Here is a 17407-nt window from a genome sequence, read left to right as displayed (position 1 = left end):
ATCCCAGAGTCTGAAGGCCAGAGAACCAGGAGCTCTGATGTCCCAGGGCAGGAGAAGATGGATGTCTTGGCTCAAGCAGAGAGAGGGAACTCTACCTTCCTCAGCCTTTTCATTCTATCCAGGCTCTCCAGATAATACCCAGCCACACTGATGATGGCGGACCTTCTTTACTCAGCCTTACTGATTCAAATGCTAATCTCTTCCAGAGACACCCTCACATACACCTCCGGAAATCATGTCACAAAATTAACCATCACAGTTATTACAGGTAGCCCTATTCAATGTGGGAGCGGACTATACAAGAGTATGACTACCAGAAAGTTAGAATCTTTGGGAGCCATCTTAGAGGCTGGCAATCACAGATATTGATAAGCACTAAGGAGAAAAAACAGAGAAGCCAGGAGCAGTGGTGCATGCCTGTAGTCCCAGCTACTCAGAGGCTGAGGTGGGAGGACCACTTAAGGCCAGGAGTTCAAGGCTATAGTACCCTAAGATCACACCTGTGAAGAGCCGCTGCACTCCAGCCTAGGCAACATAGCGAGATCTATCTCCAAAGCAAACCAAAACAACCCCCAAAACACAGAGAAGCAAGATCCCAAGTGTGGGGTAAGGGCTAGGGTTGCAATTTTAGAAAGGTGTCTAGGAAAGATCTCATTATAAAGGTGACACAGGAAGAGCTGAAGGAACTGGAGGAAAAAGTCATGTGGGTATCCGGATCAGACAAAGCCCCAGCAATGGGAGTAAGTATGATGATGATAATGATAACGAGGTACTCAAAGACCACTGTTGAATAATTAAATAAGCAATACAGAGATGGTCTCCAACTTACAATGGTTGACTTATTTTTCAACTTTACAATGGGTTTATCAGGACATAGCCCCATTATAAGTTGAGGAGCATCTGAATATGATAATACCAAAAAAAAAAAAAAAAAAAAAAAAGGCTGCATGCAGAAAAGTAGAAAACAGACTATTGACTCACTTCCCCAAAGCTTTCAGTTGCCTTCTCCTTAGGATCATTTCAGCATTAGCAGTAACTCCAGTTAATTCAACACAGAACCCCTCTTCTCATGCTATAGATCCAAACGTGTGCTCCAGAAATAAGTCTTAAGCACTACTCAAAGGATATGTTGAAAAACAATGTTGAAATAGTGGCTGCATAACTCTTGTGAGGAGAGTTATTGAGGTTCATGCACCTCATGAGCAGAAGGCTAACCTAAGTCATCTTCAATGCTAAGAATCTTTGCTATAATCCTGTTATAATTAAAAATCTGCCCACTAAGCTCTCTTCAAAGTGCCTTTCTATTACCCTTATTTCTTCAGAGCAGTCCTGAAAGATAGGTTGTTATTAATAATGCACCTAAATGACTCTTTGGGAATTTTATAATTTTATAATTCTCTCTATTAATTTAGTATACACAGAAATTTAGGAGCCTGATGAAAATTTTAAAAGCTGTACTTAGCATAACTCCAAGTTTCCATACAGATCCTCTGCCTAAAATTACCATGTGCTAAAAGAATAAAATGTCCTATCCACAGGAATAGTTCGTATTACCAGTCAAATCTAATAGAACTCTCTGTTCCTCTGTAAATTCTTCTCCTTTTCCTCCTCCTCCTTTTTTATTTTTTTTAAAACAACCAGGCACAGCATAAGAGGAAGTGATCCTTAAGACATACTTGTTCTAAATGTTAACAAAGAAAAGGCAAAAATTTTATTTTTCTTTTTCCTTGTCAATAATAAGACCTTTGCTCCTTTCCCATTAAGATATGAGTTACAGTCACTTACCTTCCACAGGGGCAACTGTGGTAGACACACAGAGGAAGAAGAGGGCTATTTATTAAATTTATGGCACCCCATCTCTTCTCTACATCACCCTTCCCAACTTAGCTTCCAAGATGTCCCTTCCATCTTCTCCCATCGCCTCCCTCCTCAGAAGCACTATCATGACATTTATTCATAGAAGGAGTGTGCCATTGTGAATCTGCACCTTTCTCATTGGGCATCACTGGTCAATTTTTTCATAGATTCAGTCTCAAGACTTGCCCTCAAAATTTAAAATAACCCACAAAAGCAGTAAAATACTTGATACGGACAATGAAAAATTATGGAAGATAACCCTGTTGTAAAGCCAGTTTTCAACACATAAGCAAATTGTTAAAATCTTCTCAACTACGAAAGAAGTCTTGAAATAACACAAGAAAAATAAACATTAGCATTTCAAAATCTATAAAAATACTCTAATATTTAATCTGAAATAATTTCCCCTGAAACATAACTGTGCCACAAGGGTCAGGAAAAGTGGCATCAATAGATTAAGAGGATTTAACGCTTTGCATTCAATTATGAGACGAGTTCATGGCAGAGGTAACATAATTTGAAAGAAACTGCAATCCAATTATGCTCTCTACTTATTAAATTATTCACCTAAATTTCTTCATCCCTTGATTATAAATTAGAATACACTGGGTACACAAATCAAAACAAAAATCCATAAAACACTAAAATGTCTGCTGTTATGGAGCTTCCTTCCAGTTAGAGAAGTAACAAGCAAGAAGACAGATGAATAAACAAGACGCGTTCAGAAAGGCTTTGAAAAAGTTAAAACATGGGACATGAAAGAGAATTCAGGTGTTCAGGGAAGCCTCAGAAGGTAACATATGAACAGAGATTTGAATGGTGGGGTGGGGGCAGCCATGCCAAGGACTGGGAGGAGGTGGTCTGTGCAGAAGAACCAGCAGGTGTTGGAAGATAAAGAGAGGATAAGGTGGGAAGAGGATGCCATCAGGGAGGAAGGCAGGGGCACCTCATCTAAGGCTTGTAGGCTATGGCAATTCAAAATTAGAAACCTAGATTCTGATCCACATCATGGCCACAGAATGAGGACTTACTCTGACTATGCTTATTTTCACTCATGCCATGGGAAGTCACTGAGCCAATAAACACATACTGATCATGTACTATGTGCAAAAAACAACGTGACAGAAAAACTTTTTAAAGGATATGCCATGGGTCCTTACTCAGGAATTTAAAGAATGTTTTGTCCATTGTTACTTTCAAGATAATAACTAAGAACAAGATAAGATCACATTCACTAATAAACTCCAAAATAACAGAATAACAATGATTTCCATTTCAACATTAAATTTATACTTTATGCAATACCATAGGAGCTCCTCTATTAATATCTCCCATCCATCAACAAGCTCTTCCTTGATTTAGTTCTAAGCCAAACATGACTGCTGATCTTGTCTGGATAGGAGATCTGTGAGGTATTGTGATGAAAAACATACACAGTAGTTTTCCAGCCCTGTAACATTACGTACATGAATGTGCTCAGTAACCACAAACATTCAACACACGTAGTAAGGTGGTATTCATATAATGTTTTTTGGTTGCAGTAATTACCCTTCATTTTGTATGATGAGAACAAAGGGAAGGAAACCAAGATTTACTATGCCTGTAATAGGTGCTAGACATAGAATTCTCAAGTAATGCTCACAATAACCCTGTAAGGGAAGTATTATCTCCATTTTACTGAAGTGCAGATAAATTGGGTAACTAACAAGGCCAAAGCTCAAGCTCTTTCCAAGTTAATCCTTAAAGCTTCCTGACTGAGAGGAGCTGATTAATTAACAACATTAATTTATTCAACTTGTACTTCTAAAGCTCTTGAAAAGCCTATATCCAAACTGGACTTATAAAAGAACAAAACTTTCCAAAGAAAAGTCTGTCCTCTATTGCTGGTCAAAACTTCTCTGAATGAGAGAGATACCAAAATCTGGAAACTGATCTCTTATAAAATCTGACAAGAAAATTCAACTAGCCTAAAGTACACATGCATGGCAGCGTAGAGGGAAGGTTAAATGGGAGTCCAGATGTTATTGGCTCACATAATGAGGGTGTGCATAAGGAAGGTTCAGAAACAGTCTAGCCCTGTCTTAGACAAAATTAATGTTCTTAGTCTGAACAGTGTGAAAATCAGCACATCTTGTTTCTGCTCCTTTGATAGGCAGCAGATGGCATAACTGGTCATAAATGCTGGTCCACAAAAGCTTTCGGGAAAGGGGCCTTGAGTTTGTAGGCAAGTTCTGAGCTGCTTAGTATGCTGCTGCCTCCAACACTGATGTCCTTTAAAATATTCCTGCCTGTCAGCAGGCTTTGAAAGGGAACTTATCATTAAAAGGCAGTGAAATTCGGGGGGGGGGGCGGGGATCTCTTGCATAATCATTTTATTGAAGCCCACACAAGTATTCCTTTAGTTCTTGTTTATTTTGCTCTTTAATTCCTGGAATTGTTGAATCAATAGTGTTTTTGGAAGTCTTTCTTCCCCTGAGTTTCCCCATCAACACATTTTTGACATGCTGTGTGGAAAACTTTTTTTTTTTTTTTTGTCGTTTTTTTAAAAAACACATAGTCAATAGAATTGTGTATTTTCCTCAGGAGTCATTTTGGAAATGACTAATCCTGTGTAATTTGTCAGATGTCACTTGCACCACAGCAGACTAGAAAAACATTTTTAAATCCCACGATGGAAGTGGAATCCAAGCTTCGCCTGTTCACGTTCCTCTTGGATCCAGGGGTTATTTGGCTGAACGGTTTTCCTGTTTCAACAACTTGAACACCAACCAACTGGACAAACAACGCCTCTTGCAAAAGAGGGCCTGGCTCTTCCAGCCCCCCGCGCCCGCCCCCTGCACGCCCCTCCCGGGCTGCGCACCAGCTGGGGAAATCTCTGCTGCCAACCTCCCCGCTTCTCATGTCAGCCCCCAATGGCCCCGAAACTACGCCCGTGGTGGGACTCTAAGTCCCCTGCTCTTCGGTCAGTCGGACCCATTTGGGGGTCCCTTCCCGGGGAGTGGGGTCTGCGCTGAGGATGTCGCAGGGTGAAAGAGAGACGGCCCCCTCTAGTCCTCGGCCACCCCCCTTCCCGAGGGCGCTCTCGGAGCCCACTGAACCGGGAAAAGAGGGTGGGGGGTGACCAGCCCCCAAGCCCCACGGGGGCGCACGGGATGGACGTGCAGGGAAGGGCGAGGTGCCCGGCCAGGGTGCAGCGTCTCCCGGCCGCCCTCGGGTGGGCCGGGGGGGGGGGGGACGCCTGGGCCGGGCAGGGGGCGAGGGCGGTGGCTCGTGGTCGGGCTCAGGCCGAGGGGGGGCGCGGCACGAGGCAGCTTACCGGCGACCGTGGCAGCGGCGAGGCCCAGCAGCGGCAGCAGGAGCGTGGGCAGCGCGGCCCGCGGCATGACGGCGGGCGGGCGGCAGGCGACGGGCGAGCCGGCGCGGCGCGGGGGAGGCGCCTCTCGGAAGAGCCGAGCGCCGGGCCCGACCCCTCCCACCGCGGGGGCCCGGCCGGGCGGAGGGCGCAGGGCGCAGGGCGCAGGGCGGAGGGCGGAGGGGGGAGAGGAGGGGAGGGGAGCGGAGGGGTCCCGCCCAGCGCGGACGCGGGCCGCTCGGATCCCGCGGAGGGGCCTGGCGCGCTGCCTTCTGGAAACTTCTCTCTTCAATTTTGTTTTACTTTTCATTTGAACTAATTTCAGACTTTTGAAAATGTTGCAAAAATAGTACAAAAAATTTCTGTAACCGTTCGGCCCACTTCCCTAAATATTAACATCTTACATAATTCCAGCACAATGATCAAATCCCGGAAATTAACACTGGTATAAAACTACTAGCTAAGCTACAGCACTTACCACATTTCGCCAATTGTCCCTCCGATGGTCTTTGTCTGTTCTAGGACCCGATCAGGATTGTACATTGCATTGAGATGCCATGTCTCCTTCCTCCCCTTCAATCTAGGACAGTCCTCTGCCATTCTTTGTTTTTCACGATCAAAACACGGTGAAAGAGTACTGGCCAGTCGTTTTGTAGAATGTCCCTCAGTTTCCGTTTGTCTGATACTTCCTCCTGATTGGATTCAGGTTATGCTTTTGGGGGGCAAGTGTACCACAGAAGTGAAGTGCCCTGCTCACGTGGGACACGATGCCAATACGTCTCATCACTCGAGATGTTAACTTGGGCCTCTTGGTTAAGGTAGTGTCGGTCAGCTTACTCCTTTGGATCCAATGGCCAGAAATCTTTTCAAAGGCTCCTCCCAGTGGACTATGTCTCTTAGACAACCTTTCTCTCTTACTAGCTTCTGGGTCAAGAGTCCTTAAACTATGCTTGCTATAATATGTGCATAAATTGTGCAATTACAACTTGACCCGTGAGGGCCTTTGGGGCCAAACAACACAAGCCAGGGCCAAGGATGGCTGTTTAAGCCTCACATCATTGGCAAAAGAGTCCTATAAAATTGAATCTCAACACAAGAAGAAGAAAACGAATGACCCAATTTAAAAAGGAGCAGATAATCTGGAGTCACCTCGTCAAAGAAGATATATAATGGTAAATAAGCTTACAAAAAGATGCTCAACATCATATGACATTAGAGAATCACAAATTAAAACCAAAATGAAATACCATTACACATCTATCAGAATTACTAAAATTCAAAACACCCAACACCACCAAATGCTGACAAAGATGTCAAGCACCAAGGATTCTCGTTCATTGCTTAGGGTGGGAATGCAAAATGGTACAGCTACTTTGGAAGAAAATTTGGAAGCTTCTTACAAAACTAAAACATATTCTTACCATATGATCTAGCACTCTTACTCCTTGGTATTTACCCAAATGAGTTGAAAACATACACACAAAAGCCTGCACATGAATGTTTATAGCAGCTTCATAATTGCCCAAATCTGGAAGTAACCAAAATGTCCTCCAATAGGTGAATGGATAAACAGTGGGACGTCCATACAATGAAATTATTCAGGCAGGGCATGGTGACTCATGACTGTAGTCTCAGCTGTTTGGCAAGCTGAGGTGGGAGGATCACTTGTTCTCAGGAGTTCAAGGCTGCAGTGAGCTATGATTGTGCCACTGCACTCCAGCCTGGGCAACAGAGTGAGACCCTGTCGCTATTAAAAAAAAAAGATATATTTTTCAGTGCTAAAAAGAAAAGAGCTATAAAGCCATGAAAAGATCCGGGGGAAGCTTAAGTATGTATTGCTAAGGGAAAGAAGCCAATCTGGAAAGGCTACATACTATGTGATTCCAACTATATGAATTTTAGACAAAACTATGGAGATAGTAAAAAGGTAAGTCATGCCAGGGGTTGGGGTTGGGAGACAGAGAAGAAGAAAGGGATGAATAAGTGGAGCTCAAAGGATTTTTAGAGCTGTGAAATTATTCTGTATGATACTGTAATGGTAGATGCATATCATTTTACATTTGTCAAAATCTATGGAATGTGTAAAACAAAGATAAGCCCTATGGACTTTAGTTAATAATAATGTATCAATAATGCCCTGATTTGATTAATTCACATTGTATGCCTGTATCAAAAACATCACACGAACCCTATAAATATATACAACTATTATGTACCCATAATAATTAAAAATAATTTTTTTAAAAGTATCAATATTGGCTCATCAATTGTAACAAATGTACTACTTATTGCAAGATGTTAATAATTGGGGAAGCTGTGTGTAAGGAGGTATATGAGAACTCTATACTTTCTGCTCAATTTTTCTATAAACCTAAAACTGCTCAAAAAATCTATTTTTAAAAAATCAAGTCTAACTCTTTCCAATTCTTTCTGACCCTTTCCATGTTCTGATAGTCTAGTCTGAAATGAAGTGATTACACCAAGGAAATTTGATGAAGGGGTCAATAAGGAGAGTTATGGAGAGTTAGAGGTGGTAGGGACCATCTTTATTTACTGACGAGGAAATCGAGACCCAGAGAAGGGATGTGACTTACCCATGGGCACACAGTGAATGCCAAAAAATGAACCAGAAGCCAGGTCTTGTGTTGGTCTCTCTCACCCATTCCAGGTTCACTCCCTTTGACAAAGTATCAAGGTCTCGCTCAACTTCCTTATTTCGATTCTTCTCAAGCTGTCAATAATGGGTTTGTTATCTACCAAACCCAAACTGAATCCTTCCAAAGGTACTGTACATTTAAATATTGACACATCTTGATTCTGGACTCTTGCACTGCTAATTGCACTAGTAAAGTGAACAGTTCTATGCAATCATGCAATTGAAAAAGTTCTCTACTGCCCCACCTCAGGCACCAAAGTATATTTTATCAATGTGGTAACCTTGTATTAAACTAATTTTCAAATACTGGTTAGATTTACAATAGAATTGACATCCTAATGAATCGATCTAATTTAGGCAAATAATCCATTTTAACGTTATTTTTCTAAGTCATTTGAACTAAGGAAAGGTATATTTTTTCCATTGTTAACTCTGGTGCACATTGCCTCATTTTCTTTGCTAATATAATAAAACAGACTACTTCCTGCCTTTATGTGAGATAATGTGCTATTTTACTAAAATCTCTCACTAAGAAGTCTTGCTCTCCAGTCATACCTCATATCTTTAATTTTTCCTTCTTTCTCACTTCATCTTACCTCCTCTTTGACCTCATTTTTCTCAGCCTTTTATTTCTCCCTTATCCATCCAGCCTGGACACCATAACTTCTGTTCTCCTTATTCCTCTGGTACACTTGCCTGGCCAACTCTGAACCTGGGGTCTCCTTTTCCTCAACTTCACTGAAGTAACTGAGGACAGGTAGAGGAAATCAATCAATTTTCCTGATGGTTGTCATTAAAAACCTATGGCTTTTAATTTCATTTGGGGCCTGTATGCCTCTTCTGCAATCCTTATATTTTATTTTACCTTGGTCATTGGTCCTCTCCTATTGCTCTCATTAGGTATTTCAATTTTTTATTATTCTGTTCAAGTTAGGGCCCCATCTGCTACCCCTGCCTTTCTTAGCAGAAGACTTTGCCTTCCAGTACTCAACAAGAAAGTGGAAGGCATCAGGTACACCTGAGCTTCAAAACGTCTCCAAATGATGATCTGCAGGTCTTCACTTGTGGCCTCAGAGAAAGGCATGCTTCCCCCATCCCATCCACACCTAATTCCTCTTTCTGCTTGGAATGGCCCCTTTCATCTCATCTTCTCTGAGATCTCCTGCCACTAATGACTTGCTCTCTTTCCCCTGCATCATCAACTTCTCTGTGTCCCCGGTTTTTATTTTTGTTTTTCCTCTCACCTTCTAAACCTGTGAATCTCTTCCCCCACCCTCCTTTGGAAAAAAAATCTTCCATCCTTCTTATCCCTCTAGCTATGGCCCAATCCCTCTCCTTTCCATCCACAATATACTTCTCAAAATCTAATGTTCCCCATTCCCTAATTTCCCTTTAACTTTTCAGCTCACTCCCATCTGGATTATGGCTCAAGCACTCTGCTGCATTCCCATTGGCTAAGACCATCTTTAATTTCCTACTTCCTAGAATCCACTTTTTTCTGACTCTCCCTCTGCATTGTTTAGCAAGTGGATCAATATTGACTTGATCCTACATTGTATTAAAAGGGTATTTGGCCAGGGAACTAAGACCCCAGCCTTCTCAGGACTGATGTAAGGTCCCCGGGAAAGGTCCCTGGGCTTGGCATTGCTGGGCAGCCCTTTGGCCTGAGGTGTTAGGCCTAGATAACTTTAGACCAAAACAGAGGGTGAGTCCTACTCTGTGTATTTCAGCTTCTCCAGGCCCAGGTGTGGTGAAACTAGGATGAAGGGAAAAGGCTGATGAGGGAGATCAGTGAAGAGGCTGGTGTAAATAATTCAGGAGGAAAAAAACCATAAAGACCTGAAATAATCCAGTTGACAATGGAGATAGCCTGCTTTGTGAGAATTCTGAGGTAAAATTGACAGAATCATTAGATTAGGGACATGAGAAGGACAGGACTTGAAAATGACTTCTGGGTTTCTAGCTTGTGAGACCAGGAGTATGGTTTTATGGTTTTTTCATATTAATTGAAAAAGAATATAAGAAAAAAAACTGAGTAGAGGAATGGCAAGGAAGTTTCTCAAGTTCTGCTTGTGATTAATTTAGCTCAGGAAAAAAGAGAAATACACGTACACTAAATTTGTTGAGACGTAGATATAGTGAGACTGTTTTAATTTAGAATATATAGGGAAGTGAAGGTAACTGCACACATCATGAGGTCTAGTAAAATAAAGTTTTTGAGAACTAGTTAAAATTTGTCTTCTTAAGCACAATAAAATTGTTGAACTAATTATGCAATTATAAAAATTGGGTCTTTGCTTCTCCAAGAGGGTTTTAGGATTGAATGAGACTAAGATAAAGGAATCTGAACCTCTGACTTTCTCCAGAAAAATCTCAGCAGAGATAGAAGGATTGGGGGTTACTAAAACTACAGCAACCATTTGCAGGGGAAAATTTTTAGATAATGACAATATCTTGCCCTAGGATCAGGGATGGGAACATGCTGTGTATGGGGGGAGGAAGAAGAAGGGGATGATTATTGGTATCACTTGTATGTTTGTTTGTCCCCTAATACTTCATCATTACATCTATGTACTTGCTTTTTTAGGTGCCTGGTTTTAAGAGATCAATTTTATCAGTCCACATGTGATGGTTGGGTTAGTTAGAGAAGACTGGAATGAGCTGTCTGTCTTTAGTTCTTCTGAAATATTTGGAACAGGGAGATGAGGAAGGAAAAACAACATGGGCAGTTCTATGCCCGGTGTGCTGGCTCATGCCTATAATTCCACCACTTTGGGAGGCTGAACAGGAGGATCGCTTGAACCCAGGAATTCAAGATTGCGGTGAGCTATGATGACACCACTGCACTACAGCCTGGGTGACAGAGTGAAACCTTGTCTCAAAAAAACAAAAACAAACAAAACACAACAAGAAATATATAGGTGTTTCTGGACATGTTGAGGACTTTCACATAGCTTGTCCAGTAGGTGGCTGGAAATATGAACCTGGAACTATATGTTTGAACTATTAGCTTAGAAATGGTTGTTATAGGGGAAGGGCTGGACAGGCTCTCCCAAGGGGAGCACAAAGAATGAGAAGTAAGTGGAACACAGATAGAATCCCTGCTGATCCTGCTAGTCAAAAGACACACTGAGCAAGAGGAATCTGAAAAGGAGACTAAAATCAAACATTCAGAAATGTAGGAATGCTTGTATTTATCCTTTAAAAAAGGCACCCAAAATCTCTTAAAGAATGCCTCAATTTATAATAGCTGGACACTTTATTTCCTGTCATGCTATATGACTAACATAATAAAGCCCAATCTACAAATATTTTCCTTTCAACAAGGATTAATGCCAACATTTTACTTAAAACAAAGCAACTTTATTATGACATCACCACTATATACAGTCGTAATTTTCACATTAAGTTGGTTCAGTTCTTCGAGGAAAATCTTTTTTTTTTTTTTTTTTGAGACAGAGTCTCGTTCTGTTGCCCGGGCTAGAGTGAGTGCCATGGCGTCAGCCTAGCTCACAGCAACCTCAAACTCCTGGGCTTAAGCGATCCTACTGCCTCAGCCTCCCGAGTAGCTGGGACTACAAGCATGCGCCACCATGCCCGGCTAATTTTTTCTATATATATATTTTAGTTGGCCAGATAATTTCTTTCTATTTTTAGTAGAAACGGGGGTCTCGCTCTTGCTGAGGCTGGTCTCGAACTCCTGACCTCGAGCAATCTACCCGCCTCAGCCTCCCAGAGTGCTAGGATTACAGGCGTGAGCCACCGGGCCGAGGAAAATCTTAATGATTAAAATTGTACACATCATAGGACAAGAGAACTAGTCGTACAAATTTGATAAAAAATATTCTGGGATAACTATAAACTATATTAAAACTATCTTAGAAAAATTATTTACAACTTTATTATAGTATAAACACTATGAATTTAAAATAAATCTATGGATTTTATACCAAAATACCCTAAAGTATAAATATGTTAAATGCTAAATAAAACATCCACCATGTCTAGTGGATGCTATTATTAAAAACATATTCTAGGTGTAAAAATTTTACATGATAACCACAAAACAATATTTCCTTAATCATTCATAATTTTAAACATTTTAATAGTAATTACAAGGTTTAGAGTTTCATTAAAAAATCCTTATTTTTACAAAAGCAGGTTATATAATTTCCTTCATGGATCCCTTCTTCGTTTAGCTCATGTAAAAAGGTAACAAATAATAAAAAATTCTTAGTCAAAAGTTGACATGTTATGTGAAGTATATAAATTGTAAAATTTTCAAGCCGTCTTGATTCCCTTTAAAAAGGAAGCAGTTATATGTACTGCATCAGAAAAGAGAAAACATACTGCATCAGGGTACCTAATCAATCTAAAAATAACATCCCCACACTTTAGAAAATGTTAAGTGCTAAATCTTTAACAGCCATTGTTTTATGAACAGGAAAAACACCTTTGAATTTAAATAATATTAGTATGAAATATCTTTGGAATACTATCAGAAGCATCTTGCCAAGAGGCATCATTTTGCTGTATAAAAAGTAAGCATATCTCATTGTTTAATAATTTTTCCCAAATGCTACAAAGGGCTATTTTGAAACAACGTTGATACTATTTACAGTTGGGTTTTTACCTTGAGGTACTAATTTTGCATTTGGCTGGGTGCTTTTAAAAATTAAAAGTGTACGTGTGAAAAGTAATTTTAATTTTCTAAGACATTTTGTTAAAAATTCCATTAAAAAATATATATCTTAGTTATCAACCATATTCCTACAGAGAAAATGCACATTAAAATTATTACCCTACAAACAATTTGGACTTCAGTTTCAGCTTCAAGTTCCTCTCTGTTCTATTAACTAGAGTTATAAATATGGCATTTAGTGGGCAATTGATTGTGGATACCAGCATATGCCTAAGACCTAAGCAACTGAAAAAGTACTTAAGACTTCTATTTTGGAACAGAGTAAATACTGACATTGGGAAAATTTTAAGTGGCTCATTTCTCCTAACACATTAGTGCAAATTAGCAAACTTTTAGAATAATTTAGTCATGGAAGGAAGGAAGCATAATCTCATCTTCATTCACTCCTTGTTTGTAATGAACTGATGAGAAGCGTGCCCAGTGGAAACGATTCTTTTGGAAGAAGAACCAGATGAGTACGCTGATGAGAGCTAAGACACTTAGCACTGCAATTGCTATAGCTATTCCTCTGTAATCAGGGCCTGGAATAGAAAAAGTTTGCCATTGGAGGACAGAATACAAAAGTGATCATTATTATTAATTTTATACATTCAGGTATGTGTCACATATGTAAGCCCATAAACTGTGTACATTATAGATACAATAAATACATGATTGTTGCATAGCATTAACACAGAATTCAAACTGATCATCAAACCCTTAAATGCTTTCTTTTCAAATTTAGGTTTTTTCCTTTTCATTCAAATCCTCTTCATGGCTGTAGGAATTTTCTTCCAAAGAAATTAGAAGCACTTTGATTATTCTCACTTTCCCTTCCTAACACCCTTTTAGGAAGACATCACTACCTGTATATTATCCTACTTTGATAGCAAATTGCTAAAAGCTGTAAATTTTTGTGTTTGACTTACCTGGGGCCAAATAAAGCATTATTTGCTTTAAAATGATTTAAGGCTCTGAGATGACCTCATTTAGTGCCTATTCAACTTCAACTGCTGTCCCAGGCCTCTTCTCTGCATGCTGCCCAAAGGGATTCATTGTGTCCCACACCTTTAAATATCATTCCTATGCTGACTCTCCTTCTCGCTCATATGTCCAACTGCATACTAGACATTTCCATACAGTTATCTCATCTCCAGATGGACAACTCAAAATGGCCAACACAGAACTCCTGATTTACACCACCCTAAACCTGCTCCCACCTACCCCCTAAAATCTTCCAGTTGCTTTCCATTCCATTCAGAATAGAGCAGGAACTCTTCATCCTTGCTTCCAAAGCACCTGCCTACCTTCCAGCTCTTCCTGGAGCACACAGCCAGCTCATTCTGCCTTAGGCTCTTTGCCCCAGTTGGTACCCCCACCTACTATACCTTTTCCCCTGATCTTTGGTTGGCTAATTTTTTAGATCTCAGCTTCCGTGTCTCCTGCTCTTAGACGTTATACCTGATAACCTAACCTAGAGTAGCTAGCCACCTATTTTCAATCACATAGAGTTTACAATTCTTTGATATTTTCCTCTCTTTCAAAAATTGACCTGTTTATCTTTCCTCAGTACATTGTAATCTCTGTGAGAACAGGTACCTTATCTGTTTTGGTCACAGGAGTATCCCAGACATAGAGCAGGGCACAAGTGACATATAGTAGACACTCTAAATATTTGCTGAGTCAATGCAAGTATATATAGATATTGGTTACTTAGAATTGGAGTTTTATCTTTAATATTTATACACCAAAATGGAAATTTTTATGCTAGATCTTTAAAAATGTTTTTGTGAAAAATTTAGAACCCTTTCTTCAGAAATGAAGTTAAGATAATATTTTTATGGTTATTTTATGTATCAATTCATGATGAAACACAAGTTAAAATTATGATTTCATACAGATACCCTGAACATTTTTAGTAATTAAATCTAGTTTTACATCATTTTAAAATTAATCATGAGTTTTATAGGAATGGGAAGAAAGGAAGCAAATTAACTACAGAAATAGTCCTTTAAGCTTTTACATATTCAAACCGTAGAATAAAATACATCTTAAGACCATTTTCAAAGAAATTATCTCCCTAATACTCTGGCAGCTTCCATTTTTCTTAGAAAAGAATTATATAAAGTTTAGACTGTTTAATAGTTTCATTTGGGAGCCCTAGACATCTTGTGCCTTTATTATCTCTTGTAATCTATTTTTTCAGGGGAAAAATCTCTGTGACTTAATCAAGATTTTTGGATATATTTTAAGGACTAAATACTTCAGGACCAAGTACAAAACTTTGCATATAATTGGACTGTATATTTATTTCCTTACCTGTTCTGAAAAAAAGTTTCCTTAAGGACAGGTTACACACTTACCCAGAGGAACTTTGCAGACAACTCTTCCAAACCCATGTGTACATTCAACTTTTCTCCAAGTTTCATTTGAAGCTAACAAAATGCTACATTTTCCATTGCCACTCTTACTCTTATTTTCCCATTTGACAAATTTCATTTCTGATCCATCTAACCAACTCCAAGACTGGTCTGAAGAAAGAAATTACATGTACCGATATTTATTGCCACTAAAAGTCAAAAGCATGTAGTTCATATAACTCATTAGAACTGTGCTGTACAATGTGATAGCCACTTTTTAAAATGAAATTCATTAAGAATGAAAAAAAATTGAAATCAGTTGCACTTCAGTTGCACTAGTCACATTTCAAGTGCTCCATAGCCACATGTACCTAGTGACTACTATATTGGACAGTGCAAATATAGAACATTTTCATCTTTGTAGAAAGTTCTGTTGGGTAGCACTGATACAGAATGTAGTATTTTGATTAAAATGCAGAATGTTTGCACATTTATTGTGTGAGGGATAGATTTCTAAGGACTCATATCCTCTCTCCACCAATTTAAAGAACTCACATCATTAAAGATATGCTGGTGGAAGAGGAAGGGTCCAGAAAGTTGCCTCCCCCACCTCCACCACCATGACTCCATTTTTGTTTCCCAGCTGAGGGGGCTCCACCTTGTGGTGATAGTGTAAACACAATATACAGTTAAGATGGTTAACTTTGGTTTGTTTTATTTTGTTTTGAGACAGGGTCTCACTCTGTTGCCAGACTGGAGTGCAGTGGGTACCATCATAGCTCACTGCAGCTTCCAACACTTAGGCTCAAGCAATCCTCCTGCCTCAGCCTCCTGAGTAGCTGGGACTACAGGCATGCACCACCATGCCTGGCTAATTTTTTAAAGTTTTTGTAGGGACAGGGTCTCACTATGTTGCTAAGGCTGGTCTTGAACTCCTGGCCTCAAGTGATCCCAACTCAGCCTTCCAAAGTGCTGGGATTACAGGCATGAGCCACCGTGCCCAGCTGAAATGGCCAACATTGAATCCATTTATTTTTTTGACAAGTACTTAACATTTTAGAATTCATATTTATTTTAATAATTTAAAAGTCAATTTTGCATAAAATGTGAAACACACTTCCTATTCCTCTCCCAAATTTGCATTAATTCATTCTTTATCAATTCCAAGTTCACTCAAACCTCATACGTATTATTTCTTATTGAAAAATTCTTCCACAAATTCTCTTTGAATGAATTCTCTGCAGTTTTACTAAGCTATTTGAAAAAAAAATCACTATTAAGACTTAATTTTAATCCATGGTAAAAATATCCAAAGAGTGAAGAGAATTGCAAGAAGATAAGTTTCTGAATAACAGGATAATAAACTGCAAAAGCATGTGATGATTGGAACTAGAAGTCTTAGGGAAGTAAGTCACAGGTTCCTTGTAGGACACTGGGGACACAGACATTGCTGTAGGAGAAAAAAAAAATCCTGATATTCATCCAAGGATCTTAGAAATAAGCCTGTAGAATAATTCCAGCTGATTTAATCTGTTTTTCTATTTCATTAGTGGTTTCTATCATAGAAGATATATATTCATTCAAAATTTTGAAGCCTCCAGAACAGCAAGCGGATCTAGTTTATTTATCAATAAGAAGCATTTGACTTAGCCACCACTTAACATCCTTTAGCAAGGCTGAGGAATGGTATTTAGGACAAGTTAGAACTCTCTTTGCACACAAAATTGTGTTACTTACAGACAGAATGTTGAGATAATCCAAGCCAAACTCTCATGGTGATATTATTATTTTCCCTCATCAGTCTGCTCACAAATTTATTCTCACCTTCATCTTTTATGGAAACGATATTTGCAGAATGATCTGTTGAAAAAAACAAACCCCCAACCAATTACCTTTATGCATACTAGAGAAGTAGTTTATTCTGAACTAGCCATTAAAAAAAAAATCTATCATGAACAAGATCATTGAGAAATTCAAGCTTTACACAGAGACTGTTTTTAAAAACTGGTATTTATGTCAAAATTTTAACAGTACTTCCAAAAAATAAAAGCTTCCAAAAAAGTTAGAAACATTTCTAGATTGAAATATAGAAATTCCATGATTCTTCAAATATTTATCTGGCAATATTTTTTGACCTTGGAACTGCCTAACTAGTGAGACCTTTGTGTTTGAACAGTTAGTCATAATAACTGGGGTATGTGATGTTAGAAATGTGTTCCCCATATAGATTTTTAGCATGTTCTCCTCAACAACTTTTTTTGTATAAATAACTCAGCTTTAAACTTGCTTCTATTAAAATGAAAGTAAAAGTGAATATACTTGAGATTGGGGAACATTAATCCTCCCTTTAATATTTTATAAATAAATGTGCTTGGTCATGCCCATTATAAGTTTCTAAAACAAAATAGTATGGAATTGAATGAGTATTCTTGAAGTTTGGTAGGTACCCCTAAACTCACAGAGAAAATAGTGTTATTACCAGCAGCAAGGAAAGAAGGGAT

General features: G+C 39.2%; 1 protein-coding gene across 3 annotated transcripts in view; it reads right to left on the bottom strand.

The window, feature by feature from the left end:
- LOC123643627 (CD302 antigen) overlaps positions 1 to 17407 on the bottom strand; it is a 125507-nt gene that overhangs the window by 24393 nt on the left and 83707 nt on the right. Inside the window, exons 33-35 of one of the 3 annotated variants that reach the window (XM_045559230.1) lie at positions 16644 to 16766; positions 14910 to 15077; positions 11947 to 13088 (exon numbers count right to left, since the gene is read on the bottom strand). In XM_045559230.1, the coding sequence (XP_045415186.1) occupies positions 12910 to 13088; positions 14910 to 15077; positions 16644 to 16766 (470 nt within the window). In that variant the 3' untranslated portion in view covers positions 11947 to 12909. Of the gene's footprint in view, positions 1 to 5173; positions 5289 to 11946; positions 13089 to 14909; positions 15078 to 16643; positions 16767 to 17407 lie in introns of those variants that run through there. The other 2 variants (XM_045559232.1, XM_045559231.1) reach the window with 2 other exon arrangements.

The sequence above is a fragment of the Lemur catta genome, chromosome 8 (assembly GCF_020740605.2).
Source record: "Lemur catta isolate mLemCat1 chromosome 8, mLemCat1.pri, whole genome shotgun sequence".
NCBI lineage: Eukaryota > Metazoa > Chordata > Mammalia > Primates > Lemuridae > Lemur > Lemur catta.
The sequence above is the reverse complement of the archived record's forward strand: the minus strand, read 5'-3'. Positions and strand labels throughout refer to the sequence as shown.